The sequence below is a fragment of the Scyliorhinus torazame genome, chromosome 7, assembly GCF_047496885.1.
Source record: "Scyliorhinus torazame isolate Kashiwa2021f chromosome 7, sScyTor2.1, whole genome shotgun sequence".
Lineage (NCBI taxonomy): Eukaryota > Metazoa > Chordata > Chondrichthyes > Carcharhiniformes > Scyliorhinidae > Scyliorhinus > Scyliorhinus torazame.
In genome coordinates this window covers 47912110-47937195 of record NC_092713.1, presented here as the reverse complement: position 1 = coordinate 47937195, position 25086 = coordinate 47912110, and the positions used below count along the sequence as shown (strand labels likewise).

At 45.4% G+C, this 25086-nt stretch overlaps 1 protein-coding gene across 8 annotated transcripts in view; it reads right to left on the bottom strand.

Moving 5' to 3' along the window:
* st3gal3a (ST3 beta-galactoside alpha-2,3-sialyltransferase 3a) overlaps positions 1 to 25086 on the bottom strand; it is a 1052507-nt gene that overhangs the window by 242442 nt on the left and 784979 nt on the right. For all 8 annotated transcript variants that reach the window (XR_011948150.1, XM_072510649.1, XM_072510647.1 and 5 more), the window contains one exon: positions 15216 to 15402. Coding sequence is in view for 7 of the 8 variants with exons in the window: in XM_072510649.1 (XP_072366750.1) it covers positions 15216 to 15402 (187 nt within the window). In the remaining variant the exon portion in view is untranslated. The remainder of the gene's footprint in view (positions 1 to 15215; positions 15403 to 25086) is intronic.

Below are 25086 nucleotides of genomic sequence, written 5' to 3'. Positions count from 1 at the left end.
TACATGGGCATCATTGTAGCGGTTCTCAGCCTCATTGCGTGGCCTCCGTATAGGCGTCATCAGCCACGATCGCAATGGGTAGCCCCTGTCGCCCAGCAACCAGCCCCTCAGCCGGGGATGGCGTCCCTCGTACATGCCGGGGATGGATGACCGCGACAACACGAATGAGTCGTGTACACTGCCTGGGTGACGGGCGCAGACGTGCAGGATCATCATGCGGTGGTCGCAGACCACCTGTACGTTCATCGAATAGGTCCCCTTCCTATTAGTGAATACGGCCCTGTTATCTGCAGTTGGCCGCACGGCGACGTGCATCCCATCGATCGCGCCCTGGACCATGGGGAACCCGGCAACGGCAGAGAAGCCCACGGCCCGGGCATCTTGGCTGGCCCGGTCCACGGGGAAGCGGATGTAGCGGTGCGCCATGGCATAAAGGGCATCTGTCACTGCCCGGATGCACCGATGCACCGATGTCTGCGATATGCCGGACAGGTCCCTACTCGGTGCCTGGAATGACCCCGTTGCATAAAAGTTCAGGGCCACCGTAACCTTGACGGACACGGGGAGAGGGTGTCCCCCGCCAGTGCCACGCGGTGACAGGTGTGCCAGCAGGTGGCAGATGTGTGCCACGGTTTCCCGGCTCATCCGGAGTCTCCTCCTGCATTCCCGGTCCGTGAGGTCCTGGTATGACTGCCGGGGCCGGTACACACGGGGCGCCCTCGGGTGCCTCCGTTGCCGTGGGGCCGCGACGTCCTCCTCCCCCCTCCTCGTCCTGTCGGTCAGGTGTCCCTCCAGCCTGGGCGGCTGCCGCCTGCCCCTCTGCGGCAGCCTGCGCCGCCTCTCTGGCACGCTCCTCCTCCTCCTCCTCATCCAGGGCAACATAGACATGAGCGGCTGCCACCACGGCGGCCAACATCGCTGGATGGTCTGAAAACATGACGGCCTGGTGGGGGGGGGAGGGGAACGACGACATGTCATCATTGCCCATATCCCCTCCTCCCCCCAGCCAGGTGGCATGGACCGCATGGGTCCAACTGTTGGAGGCTGGCACCTGGCCAGGTGGACCAACTCATTTGCCCTCCCATCACCCTCCTCGGCACGGACCCCCTCCCCAACCTCCACCCCAGCACGGACCCCCCCCAACCCCCAACCTCCACCCCAGCACGGACCCCCCCCAACCCCCAACCTCCACCCCGGCACGGACCCCCTCCCCAACCTCCACCCCGGCACGGACCCCCTCCCCAACCTCCACCCCAGCACGGACCCCCCCCAACCCCCACCCCGGCATGGACCCCCTCCCCAACCTCCACCCCGGCACGGACCCCCTCCCCAACCTCCACCCCAGCACGGACCCCCTCCCCAACCTCCACCCCAGCACGGACCCCCCCAACCCCCAACCTCCACCCCAGCACGGAACCGCCCAACCCCCAACCTCCACCCCGGCACGGACCCCCCCCAACCCCCAACCTCCACCCCGGCACGGACCCCCTCCCCAACCTCCACCCCGGCACGGACCCCCTCCCCAACCTCCACCCGAGCACGGACCCCCCCAACCCCCAACCTCCAGCCCAGCACGGACCCCCCCCAACCTCCACCCCGGCACGGACCCCCCCCCAACCCCCAACCTCCACCCCGGCACGGACCCCCTCCCCAACCTCCACCCCGGCACGGACCCCCTCCCCAACCTCCACCCCAGCACGGACCCCCCCAACCCCCAACCTCCACCCCAGCACGGACCCCCCCCAACCTCCACCCCGGCACGGACCCCCTCCCGGCACTCCCCCAGAGCGCAGCCTACTCTAACCACCCCCCCCCCCGCCGCACACACACACACACAAGCCGAGACACACCTCTCCTCACGCAATCAGTCTGTGGCCACGCCATTTCCTGCCCAGAGCCAACCCCCCAGGCCGTCACTCACCTCCTCGCTGGTCGGCGTGAGCCTGGAGCACCGGGTCACGCCGATGAAAAGGAGGTTTGATTCACGTCGACGTGAACGGTCATCACGTCGACGGGACTTCGGCCCATCCGGGAGGGAGAATATCGGCAGGCCGAAAATCGGCTGCCTTGCGCAAACCCGTGACATTCTCCGCGGCAGCGGCGCCATTAACGCCCCGCCGACTTTTCTCCCTTCGGAGACTTCGGCGGGGGCGGGGGCGGGATTCACAGCGGCCATTTGCTTTTTAAAAATATTCATAAAACTTGCATAACTCCTCGATGCAACTCTCCATAATCCTTCATTCTGTGAAGTAGATACACTAGAGGGATGTCTCCCCGAGGAAATCTATTTGGAACAAATCCACATCACCATCACTGTCAGAATAATTAGCCCGTTTTCAAACAGATTGTGAGCTGCCATTTTTCCCCCTCACAGTTTACACCAAATTTTTGCTCAAAGGCAACACACTCGGCAAAGATGGAAAAAAGCAATACAAAATTACTTTAAAAAGCTTACGGACAGAAAATAATGTTTAGAAGTCACAAGCCTGCAACTCCTGTGTTTATATTTGGCATCTCGGTCAAGCACGAGCAGCACGGTAGCATTGTGGATAGCACAATTGCTTCACAGCTCCAGGGTCCCAGGTTCGATTCCGGCTTGGGTCACTGTCTGTGCGGAGTCTGCACATCCTCCCCGTGTGTGCATGGGTTTCCTCCGGGTGCTCCGGTTTCCTCCCACAGTCCAAAGATGTGCGGGTTAGGTGGATTGGTCATGATAAATTGCCCTTAGTGTCCAAAATTGCCCTTAGTGTTGGGTGGAGTTACTGGGTTATGGGGATAGGGTGGAGGTGCTGAACTTGGGTAGGGTGCTCTTTCCAAGAGCCGGTGCAGACTCGATGGGCCGAATGGCCTCCTTCTGCACTGTAAAATCTATGATAATCTATGATCTCATCAAATGCTTGCATGTTGAACCGTACATTTAGGAGACATAAAATCACAAATGCAGATATAATTCTGCGTGCTTTTGTACCTGGGGTATATCTCAGAGTAAAGAGTTATTTTTGGGCCACCCTCAGTAGACTAAGTAAAGTTCACGAAAGGGCAATTTTCAAATATTCTGTGGACGTAATAGGCTTATTGGTCTGACTTGTCTTTTCTTAACCCAGATGTTCATGGGTTACATCCTTAACTAAAACATACAAATCTAATTAGTAGCTCTTCAGGAGTTTTAGACTGGTTCACAGATTTTAAACAAAAAGATTACCAAAGACCAGAGTCATTCAATATAACATGCTCCCACATTTAAATAATTATTAAAAATAATCCAACTCTTCAATTTGGTGAAGGGAGTTGTGGTTTGCAACTATATAGCCTTCCACAATTTGAGGTGTCAATCATCAAAGAGTTGGTCAGCTAATGTTGACTAGAAACAGTAGTGATTACCATCTTATCAGACCTGGATGCTGATCAAGAAGCACCCAAAGCAAGAAAATTGAGTAACAGCTGGATGCAGAGTACACGTTCAGCATTACATTTTCCTGGCTCACATGCCCCTTTTATTGGTATCCTTTCCAGACCTGTATGGTAATAATCAGCAGTTTATTCAACTGAGCTGCTTACTGACAGTCGCTTTATAGATGTCACTGGAGGAGCTCTCAATGAGGATAGAGATTTGAAAAAAAGTGGGTCTCTGGAGTGATTGTAAAAGCAAAACATCAGATATCCCACATTGTGTTTTCATATTTTTGACTTCTGCATTTATGAATTTCTATTTGTGCCCATCAAGCTAAAGGATAATAGAACAGGAGAGCCAAATGCTTATATTTTAGACTTCTAAGGTCAGCACCAGAAATTTCAAAATCAGAATTATCATAGGTGGATGCAGAATATGCAACTCCTATTCTTCAAAAAAATATTTCCCCTTTAGAGAACAGTACAACAGAAAACGCTTTCTGAGCGTGATTGCTAATTTAAAGCGTAGCTTTGTCCTGTTTGTCCATAGCCACTGAAAGCTGGGTTGAACTGCCTAGGCTCATCTGTATCCTCTAATCCGACATAAAAGAGATGATGATACTTGTTAACTTAATGAAGATGGTGGGAATTCTACTAACATTCATTTGCTCATTAAGCCTACCATGACATTCAAATACAATGGCTGCCTTTTGAGGTAACAATGTTGCACAAATCCTCAATTTATTCACTTTTAAAATCTTCCTCATTTGAACTCTGTAAACGAGAAAGATTTTCAACAAAACTGATCAAGACAGGGAACATAAAATAGCCAGGATTCTATGAAGACCAAGAATCAGATTAAAAGAATCAGATTATTATAACTATGGTCTAATTCCAAACACAGCTCACATTAGTTTCCACTGAAGGGGATGAGATGATAATCCGTCTGAAGTTCAAGAAGGTGGCTCACCAAGGGCAATTAGAGATGGGCAACAGACACTGGCCTTGTCAGCAGCAGCCACATCCCATGAAAGAATAATATATTTTTTTAAATGTGAATCAACCTGGCATTTACAGAATGTCAGCAGAAGGACACACTCTCTTCCTAGTCTCCTCTCTGAATTTTGAAATGTCAGCAGGAAGAAATGGCTTAATGCTCATCTTCCTGAAGGAAATTAAATCCTGAACCCAGGCTAATCTAGCTCAGCACTTAATCCACTAAAGCAAAATAGTCGAACCTGCCAGTAGAAGCTGTGATACTGGCACAGGGCTTCTAAAGTATAGCTACACAGGTGTTTCTGGGAACAAAGCACTTGGTTAGATAGAGATAGATAAATACACAATGGGTATAAATTCATATTGGGCATCAGGGCACCATTGGCAAAAGCGAATCAGGCGCATGCTTGATGCGAATGGAGATGAAAATCAGGCGGGAGATGAAAATCAGGCAAAGTGGAAAATAGGCTGCCAATTCATTACCACACATTTTCGGCCACTATCCAAGGTGGAGTTATACAGCATAATATAAACATTTCCATTTTTTTCTTGACGTATTGTGCAATTTAAAATAGCCATGGATACAGAGAATTATGATTGCCGAGTATACTGTTCTGAGAGGCTTCCTATGTCTCGCACAGTTTGGATAAGATGAACTAAGGACACACTATGCAAATTGGCCAGCACAGTATTATACACAGACTTGACTGTAAGGGTTAGGATACACAAAGTGACTGCTATCAAACAGTTTAGAAAGCAAATCTTTTAAGCTATTTACGACCACCAATATCAGAAGAAAGGTTTCCCCAAAGCAATTTCATTAGCTTTCTCACTGAAATTCTAAATGTTCTGAGTATTTAACCTCTCACAGATGAAAAAGTTCAAACAAATGATGATGGGAAGGGCGAGAATGCTCCATTTGTGAGTTTGTTTATAAAGATTATGTGCAAGTAACAAAAAAATGTGGATCCAGAAGAGTAATTAACAAAAAAACTATAAAAAGATGTGTTTTACAGTAATCGAATTACACAAGATTATCACCCCCATACAAGTAGAATTCCGGCTAGCAAATACAATTAGAGTTTTCCATTACAAATTCAGTGACCAAAAAAGAGGATGTTCTTAATGTTCTTAATAGCTCCTCAAATGGATTGGAAATGCAACTGGGATTGAGGGAAGGAAGATTTTTTTTAAAACACGTTGGGAGAACTTTTATAGCTAAATTTATACCACTGGCTTCTGGCAAGCATATTTTGTCATTTGTGTGGCTGGTGAACTTAGTCAATATCATTGTACACAATCCAGAATAGTTAATCTCTAGGAATCCACCGTCCAGTGAACACAATCTCCCAGAATTTGACTTGAATAATTGCAGTTTGATCAACTGCGTGAATAGCATTAAAACAACATCCGGCGATGTCGATTCCTAGTAAAGTCATGTTGACAGACAATAGAAACTGCAGCAAAGATCAGCGAGAAATTTCAGAGACATTTGTCTTAAAGTCTAACAGTACTCACCTCTAATTGACAATAAACATGTTTTGATATAGTCTACAAGTCAAATTGTATATAATTTGTGAATGGTAATCAGAAACTTGGGGCAGCACGGTAGCATAGTGGATAGCACAATTGCTTCACAGCTCCAGGGTCCCAGGTTCAATTCCGGCTCCAATTCAGACTGTGCGGAGTCTGCACATCCTCCCCGTGTGTGCGTGGGTTTCCTCCGGGTGCTCTGGTTTCCTCCCACAGTCCAAAGATGTGCAGGTTAGGTGGATTGGCCATGGTAAATTGCCCTTAATGTCCAAAATTGCCCTTAGTGTTGGGTGGGGTTACTGGGTTATGGGGATAAGGTGGAGGTGTTGACCTTGGGTATGGTGCTCTTTCCAAGAGCCGGTGCAGACTCGATGGGCCGAATGGCCTCCTTCTGCACTGTAAATTCTATGATAAAAACACAATTTCTAAATTTGTACATGACACCAAATTGGGTAATAGTCCAAACTGAGAAGGACTGAAACAAATTACAGGAGATCATTAATAAACTTGAATAATGTGAAAATAATTGGAAAATGAAGTTCCAAACAGATAAATGTGAGTGGGTATGCTTTAGCAGCATGAATAGGGAGGCCACTTATTACTTAGAAGGTGCAGGTCTAGGTGGATTAGAAAAAGAGGCTTTTTGAAGTACAAATATGTCAACCATTAAAAGCTGCACAACTTGCCCGGGAGTGGGGGAGGCTTCGCAGGTACAACATCACTAGTTTGGTGGGGAGAGTGAAAGCCGATCTGGCAAGGTGGGACGGCCTTCCTCTGTCACTTGCAGGTCGGGTACAGGCGGTTAAAATGAATGTGTTGCCGCGATTCCTGTTTATTTTTCAATGTCTACCGATTTTCCTGCCAAAGACGTTTTTCAGGGAGATTGAGGGAAGGATTACCTCATTCATATGGGGAGGGAAGGTGGCCAGAGTGAGAAAGGTGCTGCTACAGAGGGGAAGGCAGGCAGGGGGTTTGGGTCTCCCAAACTTCTTGTACTACTACTGGGCGGTGAATGTGGAGAAAGTGCGGAGCTGGGTCAGAGGGGTGGATTCTCAGTGGGTCAGAATGGAGGAGAGTTTGTGCAGGGGGCCGGGGCTGAAGGCACTTGCAACAGCGCCGATCCCGATAACTCCGGGGAAATATTCAGGGAGTCCGGTAATAATAGCTTCATTGAAAATCTGGAGGCAGTTTCGCCAACACTTCGGGTTGGGTTAAGGGAAATGTCGATTCGGGAGAACCACAGATTTGAGCCAGGGAGGTGGGATGGAAGTTTTCGGAAATGGGAAGAGAAGGGGATTAAGATGCTAAAAGATTTGTTTCTTCGGGGTCGGTTTGCAGGATTGAGGGAGCTGGAAGCGAAGTATGGGCTAGAGCAGGGAGAAGGGTTTAGGTACATGCAGGTTCGGGATTTTGCCAGGAAGGAGATACAGAGCTTCCCAGAGGAACCGGCCTCCACATTGCTGGAGGAGGTGTTGACGACAAGGGGACTGGAGAAGGGGGCAGTGTCAGCGGTGTACAAAGCTATTCTGGAAGAGGATAAGGCACCACTGGAAGGGATCAAAGCAAAGTGGGAGGAAGAGCTGGGAGAGGTTATAGAGGAGGGGGTCAGGTGTGAGGTGCTCCAGAGAGTGAATGCCTCCACCTCATGTGCGAGGTTGGGGCTGATACAGCTGAAGGTGGTATATAGAGCGCACCTCACGAGGGCGAGAATGGGCCGATTTTTTGAAGGAGTAGAGGATGTGTGTGAGCGTTGCGGGGGTGGGGCCCGCGAATCACGTTCATATGTTTTGGTCCTGTCCAAAGCTAGGGGAGTACTGGAAGGAGGTGTTTAGGGTAATTTCCAAGGTGGTGCATGTGAAACTGGATCCGGGTCCCCAGGAGGCCATATTCGGGGTGTCGGACCAGCCAGGGTTGGAAACGGGAGCGGAGGCAGATATCATAGCCTTTGCCTCGTTGATCACCCAAAGGCAGATCCTGCTGGGATGGAGAGCAGCCTCTCCACCCAGTGCCCTGGCGTGGCGGGGGGACCTGTTGGAATACTTGACCCTTGAGAAGGTTAAGTTCGAACTGAGGGGAAGCTCGGAGGGGTCCTACAAGTCATGGGCACTATTTATTATGCACTTTCAAGAACTGGATAACGTCGAACATTAGTTGGGGGGGGCTGTGTAGATTAAGGGTGACTATGGGTAATCCCTGATTCCTTTTTGTCATTTGTTTATGTAAAATGTGGGCTGAGGTTTGGGGGTTGGTGGGCGGATGGGATCGTTGTTATTATGGGGATTGACATATCTTGCTGATTATTGTTTATTGTTGATGGGTGTAAATGTGGGAGAAAATGTGAAAAAGGAGAATAAAAAAATTTTAAAAAGAAAAAAAAGCTGCACAACAGTTTAGCGAGGCCATGGGAAAAACAAACAAATATTAGGCTTCATTTCTGGAGGGTTAAAATTTAAAAGTGGGGAGCAGCACGGTGGTGCAGTGGTTAGCACTGCAGCCTCACGGCGACGAGGTCCCAGGTTCGATCCTGGCTCTGGGTCACTGCCATTTGGAGTTGAAAATGAAATGAAGGAAATGAAAATGAAAATCGCTTATTGTCACAAGTAGGCTTCAAATGAAGTTACTGTGAAACGCCCCTAGTCGCCACATTCCGGCGCCTGTTCGGGGAGGCTGGTACGGGAGTTTGCACATTCTCCCCGTGTTTGCGTGGGTTTACCCACACAACACAAAGATGTGTAGGTAAGTGGATTGGACACACAACTGGGTACTCTAAATTGATAAAATAAAATTGAAAAGTGCGAAATTAATGCTAAAACTGTTTTGCACCTTGGTTGGACTGTACCGAAGAGTATATGTGAAATTCTAGTCACTATATTATAAAAAGGCTATAAAAGAACTGGAGACATACGGAGACGATTCATAGGGATTAAAACAGAAATGTATTGGTATACATATCATGATTAATAGGGAGATCAGGATTTATGGGGAGAAGGCAGGAGAATTCGGATGAGAAACATATCAGCCATGATTGAATGGCGGAGCAGATTCGATGGGCCAAATGGCCTAATTCTGCTCCTATGTCTTATGGTCTAAATAATTAACAGGCTGGATCGCTTTTCTATTTTAACTAGGTTGAGTTATTGATCCCCATTTTAGACTTACCCCTGGTAGCTGGATTATCCAGACGTTGAGAAATCCAGTTAACAGATTGGAGAGCTACCTTTTCAACATTGCTTATGCCCCAGCAAGAGCATAGAACATTACAGCGCAGTACAGGCCCTTTGGCCCTCAATGTTGCGCCGACCTGTGAAACCATTCTAAAGCCCATCTACACTATTCCCTTATCGTCCATATGTCTATCCAATGACCATTTGAATACCCTTAGTGTTGGCGAGTCCACTACTGTTGCAGGCAGAACATTCCACGCCCTTACTACTCTCTGAGTAAAGAACCTACCTCTGACATCTGTCTTATATCTATCTCCCCTCAACTTAAAGCTATGTCCCCTCGTGCTAGACATAGTGTTCAATTCTGGTCGCCACACTACCAGAAGGATGTGGAGGCTTTAGGAGGGCTTTCTTTTGATCCTCCAAGCTAACCTCCTTTGCCCTGTGTTGCTTCTCCCCATAGCCATTCCCCTGCCCATGGACTCAGCCTTTCTAAAATCCTGCCCACCTATGTCTTTCGGATCCCAATTGCCCTTATCTGCACCCTCTGATCTTCCATTCCCATTTCAATTTTATCCCCACATACCAATTCGTCCACTGTCTTCCCCCATCATTGACACTTCCAAACTCCCACCGACCCTTCTGACTTCATCCCCTCCATCCCACAACATCCCAAGCCTTCTGATTTCCCCCCCAAACTTTCTCATTTATCCCCCATGCCACTCAGTCTCTCATTCTGGTTGGCTGCCTGCAACCGTGAAATTCAGACAAACAATGTTCGACTCAGGCCCTGCTGCTAAATCCTTCCCAAAAGCAAAACTGCTCCCCACCGCCCACCCCCTCCCTGGCAAATATCAGGGAATTATTTCTGGTCCTGTAGAAGGAGGTCATTCTATCAGGCTGGGTCAAACTATCAGTGTTAAATAGAGTGGGCAAAGTTAAGGCATTTGTCAGTATTAAAACTTCTCTGGTAATGGTTGACCTAATACTCGGAATCCGCACAAATGATGCCCTGCAGCAAAGAAAAATTAGTTGTTATAACTCGATAATTTTCAAATATAGGCAGACCTAACATTTGAGCATGAAACAGAAGAGAAAATTTGGGAAATTTATGAAAGAAGTGTCAAATCCTTTACATTTTCACTTGGCTTCTTACTATCTGTTCAGTGCAGTGTTTCAAAAATATCAATATACGAGGACCATCTTTCTATAGAGCTAGGTTTGACACTAATCTATAACTTACAATAGAAGCATAAATTATATGCCTGTCGCTTTCAGTAAGGCACAAATTTAGCTTTTCACTGGAACTTTACTGATGGTCATATTACCTGCACTAATGTGCTAATGACAGATGAGGAGGGAACATAAACCCCACAAGGCTTCATGGTGGCACAGTGGTTGGTACTGCTGCCTCACAGCGCCAGGGACTGTGCTCAATTCCGGCCTTGGGTGACTGTGTGGAATTTGCAAAGAACTGAATGCAATAGAGTTGTTTGGTACTTTATCAAGTTCCATTGGTCACTGAGCTCACAGAAAACATTCCAAATTTTGTAATAATTAAACATCCACAAAGTGACCTGCTTGCAATGGAAATTTCATCAGCTCACATCTATAAAATAACTGGCAGAAATCCTGTCACCCATAAGTTTAAAAAAAAAAAAATCAGTCTAGTGATGTGGGTGCCGCAAGGCTAGAATTTATTGCTCATCCTTGTTGCTAAGGTGGTGATTGGCCTTTTTCTTGAACCGTTGCAATCTTTATGTTGAGCAAATGGAAAAACAGTGAAAAGGAGGACAAAGGAATACTTGTCTGAACTGGTCTTCTATATCTTTAAATGGAAACCAGTAAAAAGTGGGAAATAAGAATACTGATCCGAAATTAAGATTGTATGTGACTAGTCGGTGATAAGTTTTCCAATGCATCTGATACATCCTCCAGCAAAAGGTTAAGGGTGTGTGGAAGGTGCTGCCAATAAATTTTTACAGCTTCCTGCAGAGCAATCGCTAGACAGTATAGTGCTGCCACAGTGAGGCAGAGATGAAGTGGGTTGAGGATATGCTGGAGTCTTATAAGTGGCCTGTTTTGTCCCGGATGGTGTAATGGTATGTTGTTGCAGATGTATTGATGAAGCCAAATCTATTCCATCGCACTCTAGGACTTGCAGCTCGTAGGCAGTTGTGAGCCACTCACTCGGTAACCATGGTATTTGTTTGGCATGTCCTGTTGAGTTTTTCCTTAATGTTGACTCTGATGATATTGATAATGCAGGATTTGGAATTTGTAATGACATTGAATATCAAAGGGAGACGGTTGAGCACACATGCATTGGAGGTGGTCATTCCTGGCACTTGTGTGGTATGAATGTCACTTACCACTCATTTGCCAAGTCTGGATGTTTTACAAGTCTTGTTGCATGCAGGTACTTCCAAGTTTTGATGATAGCTTGTGATCAATGTTCCATCCAAGCTACGTGACCTTGCCGCAATGCAAACATTTCCATGCAGGTGGTGCATAAGTTAGTTTCTTTAAGTTGCATAGCCATGCAAAAAAAAAAAATTAAAGGGGCTGGACACTTAAATAAATTGATCACACACTCCAACACAAAAAGCAGAGGGTACATTGTTTATGCCAAATCACAAAACTGAGTACATGGGGGAGGGATTTGGCAAGAGAGTTTTCCAAGGTTTAAGTATGCCGTTGGTCTCAGGGGAAGAGCAAAATAAAAAAAATCAACTTGTATTCATCACTGTAAAATACGGGAAACATAAATGATGTCACATGTTTCAAATGCAGCAAGACCTTGACAATATCCAGATTTGGTCTGACAAGTGGCAAGTAGCATTTGCACCACCATCTCCAACAAGAGAGAATCTAACTATTGTCCTTCAACAGCACTGCCATAATGAATCCCCCATTATCAATATCCTGGGGGTTCCCATCGACCAGAAACTGAACTGATCTATTAAACACTGTGGCTACAAGCGCAGGTCAGAGGCTAGGGATCTTGCAGCGAGTAACTCAACTCCCGACTCCCCAAAGCCTGTCCACCATCTACAAGGCACAAGCCAGGAGTGTGGTGGAATGTTCTCCATTTTCCTGGATAAGTGCAACTCCAACAACAAAGCAGCTCAAAATCATCCAGAACAAAGCAGCCGGTTGATCGCCATCCCATCCACACACATTCACTCCCACCACCACCCTAAAACACAGTGGCAGCAGTGTGTATCATCTACAAAATGCATAGCAGAAATTCATTAAGGCTCCTCAGGCAGGCAGCACTTCCACACCCCACAACCATGACCATCTAGGAGGACATGGGTAGCAGACACATGGGAACATCGCCAACTGGAAGTTCCCCTCCAAGCAGGCCACCATCCTGACTTGGAAATATATTGTCATTCCTTCACGTTTGTTCAGTCAAAATCTTGGACCGTCCTCTCCAAAAGCACTGTGGGTGTACCTGCACCAACACATGGGACCACCAGAGCGGTTCAAGAAGGCCATCTTCTCCAGGGTAATTGGGGTTGGGCAATAAATGCTGGCCTAGCCAATGATGCCTGCATCCCAAGAATGAATATAGCAAAAACCATGTTATGGTAGAATTTTGCTGAGTGCAAAAAGGGGCAATAATAAAGAACAAAGAACATAGAAAAGAACAGCACAGGAACAGGCCCTTCGGCCCTCCTAGCCTGTGCTGATCATGATGCTCCAAGTAAAAGTAAACATTCTGCCCTTACTCGGTCTGTGTCCCTCTGTTTCCTCTCTAGTCATCTATCCATCCAGATGCCTCTTAAATGTTGCTATTGTGCCTACTTCCACCACATCTTCTGGCAGCACGTTCCAGGCACTCACCACTGTGTGAAAAACTTACCTCGCACACCTCCCTTAAATTTTCCCACTCTCACCTTGAACCTGTGCTCCCTTGTAATTGACACTTCCACCCTTGGAAAAAGCCTTTGGCTATCCACCCTGTCTATGCCTCTCATAATTTTGTAGACCTCTATCAGGTCTCCCGTCAGCCTCCGTCTTTCCAGTGAAAACAATCCTAGTTTATTCAACCTCTCCTTATAAGCCAACGCCCTCGAGACCAGGCAACATCCTGGTGAACCTTCTTTGCACTCTCTCCAAAGCTTCCATGTCCTTCTGATAATGTGGTGAACAAACTGCATGCAATGCTCCAAATGCTGTCTAACCAAGATTTTATACAGCTGCAACATGATTTCCAAACTCCTATACTCAACGCCCCAGCTGATGAAGGCAAGCATGCCATCTGCCTTCTTAATCACCTTGGCCACCTGTGTTGCCACTTTTAGGAAACTGTGGACCTGCACACCCAGATCCCTTTGTATGTTAATGTTCCTAAGGGTTCTGCCATTTACAGTAAAATTCATACCTAGATTTGATCCTCCAAAATGCATCACCTTGCATTTGTCTGACTAAACTCCATCTGCCATTTCTGTTCCAAGTTTCCAATCTATCTATATCCTGCTGTATCCTCGGCACAATCAGCAACTCCGCCAATCTTTATGTCATCCGCAAACTCACTAATCAGATCATCCACATTTTCCTCCAAATCATTTATATATATTACAAACAATAGAGGTCCCAACACTGATCCCTGCGGAACACCACTAGCTACAGATCTCCATTCTGATCCCTTCCACTGCTCGTCGTTGTCTTCAACAATCAAGCCAGTTCTGTATCCATCTAGCCAGCCCATCCCGAATCCCATGTGGTTTTAGTTTATGTACCAGTCTGCCATGTGGTACCTTGTCAAACGCCTTACTAAAATCCATATAAACTACATCCACAGACCTTCTCTCATCAATTTTCTTTGTCACCTCTTCAAAAAACTCAAACAAGTTTGTGAGACATGACCTTCCCCATACAAAACCATACTGCCTGCCACAATTAGTCCAATGTAGCACAATGGATTTTTGCTGTTATTTTGCATCCCTGTATGCCAAGATTAAATAGCTTTCTCATTGCAGCAGCAGGGCGTATATAAGGCCTTAGAATCTAACCCATTTTTGATATGGAAAGTGACACTAAAAAAGACCGCTAAAAAGACAACAATATGTTTAGCTATGGTATTAGATCTCACTGTTGATCGTAGAAGCTACAGTAATGAAGACTGTAGTTAAAAATGACTATTAAATAAAACTGCTGCAGTTATATGATAATGTTGAGACTTTTCACGCTGTTGATATATAAATATTATTGTTGCTAGTTACCGATGTGAGGCAAACAGTTCTCTTCATGATTGTAAAAAAAGGATAAGTGAGTACTGCTGAGAAATCTCAACACATTTTATTACATAAATAGCATATCTACTGGGTACTGGTATGTCACACTGATACTTCTCATTGATCTATAATTTCTCCTCATGTTTTGTATCCCCCCCCATAAAACATCAGATAACCAAAGAGTGGCATATTATCTGAAAGGAGAAATGTGCAGGGTTACAGGGAAAAAGTGCAGACACTATGGGCCGAATTGCCTCTTTTTGCACTGTAACAATTCTGTGCTTCTTTGATGTGTTCAACTATTAACTACGCGTTAAGCTAATTTTAGAGAAGCTTATTTAGTATGCTCTATTACCAGATCTGAAGCAATTTCAATATTCTCCTAATGCTATCAGTAATGAACTGCATAGTCACTAATGGCACAGTTAAGTTTTAGACACACAGTTGGTATTGGGAAAATCAGAACAATTTACTCAAAACTATTGGACACTATTATCACTCACAGGTTATTATTGTCTGTTGTGTTTTCTGTTGCGCATTAATGCTTATTGATGCCATTACTGATTAAACTTGGCCTCTGTTGTCACCCCCAGTGAAGACCACTGTTTTTTTTCTGACACTCACTGTTGTCTAGTTTCCTACTCTGGTCATTCAAGAATGCCGCTTATTCACTTTAAGCCAACAGGGAATAATTTAAAAAATCTATTTCCTAATGTACATGTTATTCAATGAATCACTTTCAATATTTCAGTCCAAAGAAAGACTTGAACTTGAAGATTTACTACATTGGACATTTAATGAACCAGTATCACTAAACAAAAAGATCTGCTGTGTCTTTATTGTTCCAGACAAAATGCCACAACAATGTAGGAAGGACAATTCTTACCACTTTTTCTTTGTAAACAATGTATTTCAACCATTTGAAATCTTGAGGTTTGAATCCAGCAAACACAAATAGTGAGTCCTTCTCATACCGCGCTGGTTTCTGTATGGCACCTTCTGGATATGTGATTCGAAGAGTTGTCTTTGCGCCAACATCTTTTTCAAAACCTTTCACGGGGGCTTCATTCAATCTGCAGAAATTAACAAGAATTCAGTAATTTAAGGGAAGGCAGTGATGTAGTGGTAATGTCACTGCACTACATCGAGAGGCCCAGGTTAATGCTCTCGGGACATGGGTTCAAATCCCACTGTGGCTGACCACAATTAGGAAATCTGGAATTGGAAGTTACTTTCAGTAATGGTAACCATGAAACCACTGTTGATTGTCGTAAAAATTCATTTGGTTCACATGAATCCAATAGGAAAGAAGTTCAACCATGTTTACTTAGTCTGGCCTACGTGACTCCAGAACCACAGAAATGTAGTTGACTCTGAAATGGCCTAGCAAACCACTCAGTTGTATGAAACCACTACAAAGTCCAAAAGGAATGAAACCAGGCAAACCTAGGCACTGGAAATGATAAGGGCACAGGCAGTCCCATTGAGCCTGCAAATTCCTCCTTACTAACATCTGGGGGCTTGTTCCCAAATTAGGAGAGTGTCCCACAGCTTCATCGAATGATACCTGACAGATAATGTCCCAAACACCACCATCTCTTTATATCCTGTGCCACTGACAGGGCAGACATAGCAGCACTTGGGAGGGAGTCGCTGTGGGAGTCTTCAAACATTGATTCTGGACACCCCGAAGTCTCATGGTATCAGGTCAAACAAGGGCATGGAAACCTCCTGCTGTTTACCACCTTCTGCACCACCACCCACCCCTTTCAGCCGAACCAGTACTCCTCCATTTTGAATACCAACTGGAAGAAGCACTGAGGGTGGCAAGGGCACAGAATGTCTTCAAGGGTGGCTCAGGACCACCAGTACTGATCAAGCTGTCCGAGTCCTGAAGGACATAGCTTCTAGCTGGGTTTGTGGTACGTGGTGAGGAAAGCAACATCACCACACAGTCCTTGTGGAGATAAAATCCTGTCTTCACATTTATTGAAACCTTCCATCATGTTATGCGCCTTGACCACTGTGCTAAATGGAATAGGTTTCGAACAAATCTAGCAACTCGAAATTAGTCATCCATGCGGTGCTGTGGGCCATCAGCAGCAGCAGAAATGTACTCAACTACAATCTGTAATCTCATAGTTTGGCACCCCCCCCACTCTACCAATCAATGTGGTTTCATTGGAGGAAATCAATCCTGGTTTCATTGGAGGGCATGAAGTGAACAGCATTAGGCATACCTAAAAATGAGACATCAACCTGGTGAAGCTACAACACAGGATTACTTACATGCCAAACATCGAAAGCGGCATGCAACAGACAGAGCTAAGCAATCTCACGACCAACGGATCAGATCTAAACTCTGCATTCCTGCCACACCAGTTGTGAATGGTGGTGGACTATTAAACAACTACCTGGAGGAGGAAACTCCACAAATATCCCCACCAATGATGGGGAGCATAGTACATCAATGAAATAATCTTCAGCCAGATGTGCCAAGCAGATGATCCAAATTAGCGTTGTCCTGAGATCCCCAATATCACAGGTGTCAGTCTTCAGCCAACTCGATTCACTCCACGTGACATCAATAAACAGCTGGTGATGCTAGTTATTGCAAAGGCCATGAGCGCTGACAACATTCCAGCAATAGTATGAAAGACTTGTGCTCCAAAACTAACCAGGCTCCTAGCCAAGCTGTTCCAGCACAGCTGCAACACTGACATCTACCCGGCATGTGGAAAATTGCCCAGATATGTCATGTCCACAAAAATAAGATGAATCCAACTGAACTAATTACTGTCCTATTATCAATAAAGTGTTGGAAAGGGTCATGAGCCTGGGTGGAGTACTCTTTCAGAGAGCCGGTGAAGATTTGATGAGCCGAAAGGCCTCCTTCTGCACCGTAAGGATTCTATGTTTCATACAAATACTGTGGCTACAAGGGCAGGTCCAGATACTGGGAGTTCTGTGGCAGGTAACTCACCTCCTGACACCCCAAAGCCTTTCACAAGGCACAAGTCCAGAGTGTGATGGAATACTTTCCACTTGCCTGTTTGAGTGCAGCTCCAACAACACTCAAGATGCTCAACACCATCCAGGACAAAGCAGGAAAGGCAAATTATAACAATATTAGGCGGGAACTGAAGAACCTAGATTGGGGGCGGATGTTTGAGGGTAAATCAACATCTGACATGTGGGAGGCTTTCAAATGTCAGTTGAAAGGAATTCAGGACCGGCATGTTCATGTGAGGAAGAAGGATAAATATGGCAAATTTCAGGAACCTTGGATAACGAGAGATATTGTAGGCCTCGCCAAAAAGAAAAAGGAGTCATTTGTCAGGGCTAGAAGGCTGGGAACAGACAAAGCCTGTGTGGAATATAAGGAAAGTAGGAAGGAACTTAAGCAAGGAGTCAGGTGGGCTAAAAGGGGCCCTCTTGGCAAATAGGGTTAAGGAAAATCACAAGGCTTTTTACACGTACATAAAAAGCAAGACGGTAGCCAGGGAAAGGGTTGGCCCACTGAAGGACAGGGGAGGGAATCTATGTGTGGAGCCAGAGGAAATGGGTGAGGTACTAAATGAATACTTTCCATCAGTATTCATCAAAGAGAAGGAATTGGTGGATGTTGGGTCTGGAGAAGGGTGTGTAGATAGCCTGGGTCACATTGAGGTCCAAAAAGACGAGGTGTTGGGCGTCTTGAAAAATATTAATGTGGATAAGTCCCAGGGTCTGATGGATCTACCCCAGAATACTGAAGAAGGCAAGAGAGGAACTTGATGAGGCCTTGACACAAATCTTTGGATCCTCACTATCTTCAGATGATGTCCCGGAGGACTGGAGAATAGCCACTGTTGTTCCTTTGTTTAAGAAGGGTAGCAAGAATAATCCAGGGAACTACAGGTCGGTGAGCCTTACGTCAGTGGAAGGGAAATTACTGGAGAGAATTCTTCGAGACAGGATCTACTCCCATTTGGAAGCAAGTGGTCGTATGAGCGAGAGGCAGCACGGTTTTGTGAAAGGGAGGTCGTGTCTCACTAACTTGATAAGAGTTTTTCGACGAGGTCATAAAGATGATTGATGCAGGTAGGGCAGTGGATGTTGTCTATATGGACTTCAGTAAGGCCTTTGACAAGGTCCCTCATGGCAGACTGGCATAAAAGGTGAAGTCACACGGGTTCAGAGGTGAGCTGGCAAGATGGATACAGAACTGGCTAGGTCATAGAAGGCAGAGAGTAGCAATGGAAGGGTGCTTTTCTGATTGGAGGGCTGTGACTAGTGGTATTCCGCAGGGATCAGTGATGGGACCTTTGCTGTTCGTAGTATATATAAATGATTTGGAGGAAAATGTAAACTGGTCTGATTAGTAAGTTTAATATTTTTCAAGACACAAAGGTTGGTGGAATTGCGGATAGCGATGAGGACTGTCAGAGGATTCAGCAGGAATTAGATTGTTTGGAGGCTTGGGCGGAGAGATGACAGGTGGAGTTTAATCCGGACAAATGTGAGGTAATGCATTTTGGAAGGTCGAATACAGGTAGGGAATATACAGTGACTGGTAGAATCCTCAAAAGTATTGACAGTCAGAGAGATCTTGGTGTACAGGTCCACAGGTCACTGAAAGGGGCAACACAGGTGGAGAAGGTAGTCAAGAAGGCATACGGCATGCTTGCCTTCATTGGCCGGGGCATTGAGTATAAAAATTGGCAAGTCATGTTGCAGCTGTATAGAATCTTTGTTAGGCCACACTTGGAATATAGTGTTCAATTCTGGTTGCCACACTACCAGAAGGATGTGGAGGCTTCAGAGGGTGCAGAAGAGATTTACCAGGATGTTGCCTGGTATGGAGGGCATTAGCTATGAGGAGAGGTTGAATAAACTTGGTTTGTTCTCACTGGAACGAAGGAGGTTGAGGAGCGACCTGATAGAGGTCTACAAAATTATGAGGGGCATAGACAGAGTGGATTCTCAGAGACTTTTTCCCAGAGTAGAGGGGTCAATTGAAAATCGCTTATTGTCACAAGTAGGCTTCAAATGAAGTTACTGTGAAAAGCCCTTAGTCGCCACATTCCGGTGCCTGTTCGGAGGCTGGTACGGGAATTGAACCAGTGCTGCTGGCCTGCCATCGTCTGCTTTAAAAGCCAGCTATTTAGCCCTGTGCTAAACCAGCCTCTAGTTGCTAGGGGGTATAGGTTTAAGGTGCGAGGGGCAAGGTTTAGAGGAGATGTACGAGGTAAGTTTTTTTACACAGAGGGTAGTGGGTGCCTGGAACTCACTGCCGGAGGAGGTGGTGGAAGCAGGGACGATAGTGACATTTAAGGGGCATCTTGACAAATACATGAATAGGATGGGAATAGAAGGATACGTACCCCGGAAGTGTAGAAGATTTTAGTTTAGACGGGCAGCATCGTCGGCGCATGCTTGGAAGGCCGAAGGGCCTGTTCCTGTGCTGTACTTTTCTTTGTTCTTTGTTCAGCCCGCTTGTTTGCCCCCACCACCTTCAACATTCACTCCATCCACCACCAACGCACAGAGGCAGCATTGCGTATCATCTACAGAACACATGGTATAGACTCTGCTTTAAAAGCCAGCTATTTAGCCCTGTGCTAAAGCAGCCCCTAGTTGCTAGGTTTAAGGTGCGAGGGGCAAGGTTTAGAGGAGATGTACGAGGTAAATTTCTTTACACAGAGAGTAGTGGGTGCCTGGAACTCGCTGCCAGAGGAGGTGGTGGAAGCAGGGACGATAGTGACGGTTAACGGGCATCTTGACAAATACATGAATAGGATGGGAATAAAGGGATACGTACCCCGGAAGTGAACAAGATTTTAGTTTAGACGGGCAGCATGGTCGGCGCAGGCTTGGAAGGCCGAAGGGCCTGTTCCTGTGCTGTACTTTTCTTTGTTCTTTGTTCAGCTCGTTTGTTTGCCCCCACCACCTTCAACATTCACTCCATCCACCACCGACGCACAGGGGCAGCATTGCGTATCATCTACAGAACACATGATATAGACTCACCAAGGCTCCTTCAACAGTACCTTCCAAACCCCAAACCACCTCGGAGGACTAGGGCAGCAGTTGCATGGGAACACCATCACCGGCACGTTTCACTCCAAGTCATACACTATCCAGACTTGGAACTGGATTGTTGTTCCTTCATTGTCACTGGGTCAAAATCCTGGAATTCAGTTAATAGCACTGTGGGTGTATCTATACCACATGGGCTACTCCTAGCCAACTACACTATCATTCCAAGAATAAGATAAGAACTTAAAAAAAAAAGATTTCCTTCAATTGTTTGCTCAATGTATGCTCCCAAAGCTTTACAGGAGCAGGATTGATACAAGTCGGATAATCACTCCACTCTTGTTCCCAATTAACACTACTGCTCTCTTCCATGTAGCCATGAATATGACGGTCACTGGACATGATGATGTTCCAATTTTTAATCCTACATGCCAATTATTCCCCTCGTCTCCATCTCAATATTCTGGCTAATAATCGTGGAATCTGGAAGTGCAAACTTCACTTTGTTTATGAATATATTTGCATTTAGATCTGAAATACAGACCATCTGCAGCTAGACTGGATCCTTGTTCTCCAACACATTGAATTAACATCTTTGCCCTTGTCCTGAAATTTATTCATGGCAACATCCCACTTTTATCTTCAGCTTATTTCAACTTTATTCCTGCCTCAGCTTTTGGTCTTCCGACTCATGCTTTTCCTTTTTTATGCATGCCACCTGACTGTGCCTTACCATTTTTGTTAGCATCATCAACTGTAATTCAACTATATTGGAACTTCATAACCCCCCCATCCCCCATCTCTCAACTAATCTTTGCTTTAATAAAAACCTTAAGATGACCTCTGAAACCGTTGTGACATTTCATTCCTCTTTCTCCATTAATGATTTTCATCGTTGGAAACTTTTAATATGCTCAGAGTGGCATAGGAAATAAATCTAAACAATTTTATTGCTGCAAAGAACATTGGTGGCCTCCTCTCAGAAATCCAAATTATCAGTAAAACATAATGAACTGCGACATGCTTAAATTCAGAAAGACGTAACTCAAAGGTGATTCAGTAGAAGTTTATGAAACTATGCAGATCATAAAATTCATTTGCATAGTGTCGTATTTTGGTCTTATGGGTGCTATTTTTTGTCCAAATTGGTATCCCTACCACGCTCATACACTTTTGATACAGGCGAGGTTGGACGCCATTTTGTGGGTCCTTTGCCCAGGTGCAGAGAGTGTGCACTGGAAGCATTCAAAATAAGTAGATTGTGTCATCAGTCTGATTTAACTCTATCGGTGCCATTTTCAATCTCTGTGCTTTAGCTAATTCCTGCTCTTACCTCACACAGTTGAAGGTGCGATCAACAGCAGGAAGGACCCCCTCACCAGTGCTATTTAAAAGGATCATCTATCGCTTTCACACTAGTTGCTGAATGATTTCTGGTGGCAGTTCCTCAGTTAAGATTTTGGGGATTTGTACTGGTAATTAAAGTTGAAGAGGTCTACAGGTGCTGAGGTGACCCTTGGTTCTCACTTCAAGGGTTCTGCTCACAAAACAAGCGCTATGGTTTCTATCCCCTTTATCTTACAAAGAGAATGAGCAGAGGTGACACCGAAGAATAAGCTGCTTGAAGAGAGAGGAGATGGAGGAGTATACTTCTCACCTCAATACCATATCCACCCAGGGTCTGCAGGGAGGATTTCTCCAAGCACAATCCCAGCAAGAAACAATGTGTGCAATATCTCTGCTTCACTAAGGTGGTACTCACTAAAAAACACCACCTGTTGCAGGCCATCATGCAGCCCCGAAGCAGGACAAGGACGTTTTTTTCCAGTGTAATCATGGCCTTCAACTCCTCTGCCTTGTGTTAAGAGTCATAATTGAAAGATCCCAGAATGGAGCCCTGGCTCAGAAGAGTGTAACTTTTGATGTTTTTTAATAAAACGTGGAGGAACAGAGTCCCAGGACCGTGAATTAGCTTTAACAAGAATTTTTTTTATTCAACATGAAAAAATTGGAATATGATGCAATACTCCTTTACTCCCCCCTTAGCTTAACAATTACACATAGGTTTTAGGTCAACACGGATTACAAAGTACATCTTAATCTATAATGTACTCATGACACAAATTCCCTTTGAAACACACAAGATGGCTGTGAGTAAATATACTCTGCAGTCTGAATCACAAGTGAATGTTTGTGGATTTCTCCTCAAAACCCCTCCAGATGATGATCACATGAGTTTCCAAACTCCACTCCCCAAAACACACTTTAAAATCTCCTCTCATAATAATAATTTCCCTGAGAGGTTTCCATTCCAAAGTCCAGTCCAGGTTTTTCAAATGATTCTTTCAACCTAAGTTTTCGCTCTACCTTTAACATTAAATCCAGTTCAGAATTTTACACCACTCCTTTTTCGGTTCCTTTGCCTCACCAATTTTACAAAAACTCTGGGATCCAGCCACCGATTTCCACAGTTCATGTTCCATAGGTTGTAGTAAAATCTTACAAACCTCAAAATCACTTCAGAAATCTTTCTGGCATCAGCTGCCTTCTCAGCTCTGTCTGTCTTTTACTGAACAGTACTCTGGTCTAGTATCTTTAACCTCAGAAGTCTTGGAAACTTCTCTTTATTTCTCTAGTTTCCTTAACTAGCTGTTCTTGGTTTTTTAACCATTAATCCATGGAATGGATTTTCTTCTCACAAAGCTGAGAGAGATGTTCCCTCTCTAGCCTTCTAAATCAACTGCTTCTAGCACAGCTGTAATAACTGCCTTCTCTCTCACTAGCTATCTCCAACCTGCAATCAAATTAGCAAAACTCAAGGTTAAAAGGTTCTCTACCTTACAAGGCACCAGTTACTCAGCAACACTCACATGCTTATGCCTTTTATTTATTCTTCACACCATAGCCCTCTTTAAGCACAATAGAAAAACAGTTGGAACTTAAGCAACCCCCACACGTGCAAACAACTTTGTCCAGCATAAATATAACTACAGGTTTTGCCCTTCCAGGCAGCAAAACATTAAATTCAACATACTTAAAACTATACCTTATTTCTAATGCTTACCAACACAAATCTAATTCCCTTAAACCTACTTTTTGTTTTTTCTGACATTTGGGCTCCTCCCTGGCTGGAGCATGTTGCACTCCCAACATCTCCCACTTTCTGTCCACTGCAGATAAGAGAGGTCACTGCCACGTTGTAAGCAAAGAGGGGGAAGTACATTGCTTTCTTTCTTTCCGGACAGATTCAGGCGAGTTTTCACATGGCTTTGCCAGGTTAGCAAGCATCCCAATGCTGCAGGATGCAGCTGAACGATGCACATTGAATTTATACCCTTCGCCCACAAAAAAAGGATGTATTGCAACTACAAAGGATTCCACTCCTTTAAATGTATAGCTGGTACCTATACTCAATTGGAACATCATACAGGTCAATGCCCACTATCCAACAGCAGTCACAGTCCATTCACTGTGCACCAGTCTGCTGTATCACTAGCATTTGAACCACAACTAAAAACCAATGGTTGGCTACTGTGCAACAAGGTCTATCCACTGATCCCAGTGCACATGTGAGCAGCATGAAATGGCTCATGAAATGTCACCACACCAAGCAGACATCGGGGTGCTCGGGCAACGCTTCTACAGCCTAGATCTCAATGCAGGAATCCTCCAGTACTCACCAGGGCTGTTCTCCTGCAATCTGCACAACCTTGTTATCATGAAAGCACAGCTGTTGTCATCAGTTATTTGACAAGCAGCTGAAATGAAGAGGAAGTTGAGGAAGTGGAAGAAGAAGCAACAACTAGCACAGCCTTTCAGGCTTGTCCAGGGCTGTCTCATCCAACTGCAGTTCCAGTGAATTCAACCGCAATTCCCCATTTACCAACATTTTGGCAACTTAGCTTCTCTCTATTACTGACCATCATTTCATCCTCTTGGCCATAATGCTGAATTATCGCTGTTATGTCAATAAAACATGAAACAAAATCCAAAACTGTATATGCAAAAACTTTTTCTTATTGTTGCTATTTTTAAAATGGCCTTTCTGCTGAATGAATAATATACCTTCTGAAGTCACATGGCCACAGGATTGGCCCTTTGTTCTGGAAGCTACAGGAGTTACGAAAACAAAAGAATCATAGAATTTACAGTGCACAAGGAGGCCGTTCGGCCCATCGAGATGCACCAGCCCTTGGAAAGAGCACCCCACTTAAGCCCACGTCTCCACCCTATCCCCGTAAACCAGTCACGCCACTTAAACTTTTTGGACACTAAGGGCAATTTAGCATGGCCAATCCACCTAACCTGCACATCTTTGGACTGTGGGAGGAAACCGGAACACATGGAGGAAACCCATGCAGACATGGAAAGAATGTGCAGACTCCGCACAGACAGTGACCCAGGCCAGGTATCAAACCTGGGACCCTGGAGCTGTGAAGCAACTGTGCTAGCCACTGTGCTACCGTGCTGCTCCTTGACAGATAGGGGGAAAAGCCAGCAGTTGGCCTGGTGCTGAAATCATCCTCTCATCATTGTGGAATCTCACATCCAGTTGTAAGGATAATCAAAAAACCAGGGGATTCGCAGATTGAAACTCTTTATTCCTGCAGTTAGTAGCAAACCTCTCTCACACCTGGGATTGTCCAGGTCCATTTCAAAGGGGGACCGTTGACAATTTCAAAGGTTTAATTTAAATCAGTAAGTCATGGCAGGAGTGCTCAAATCCTTGGTTTGCT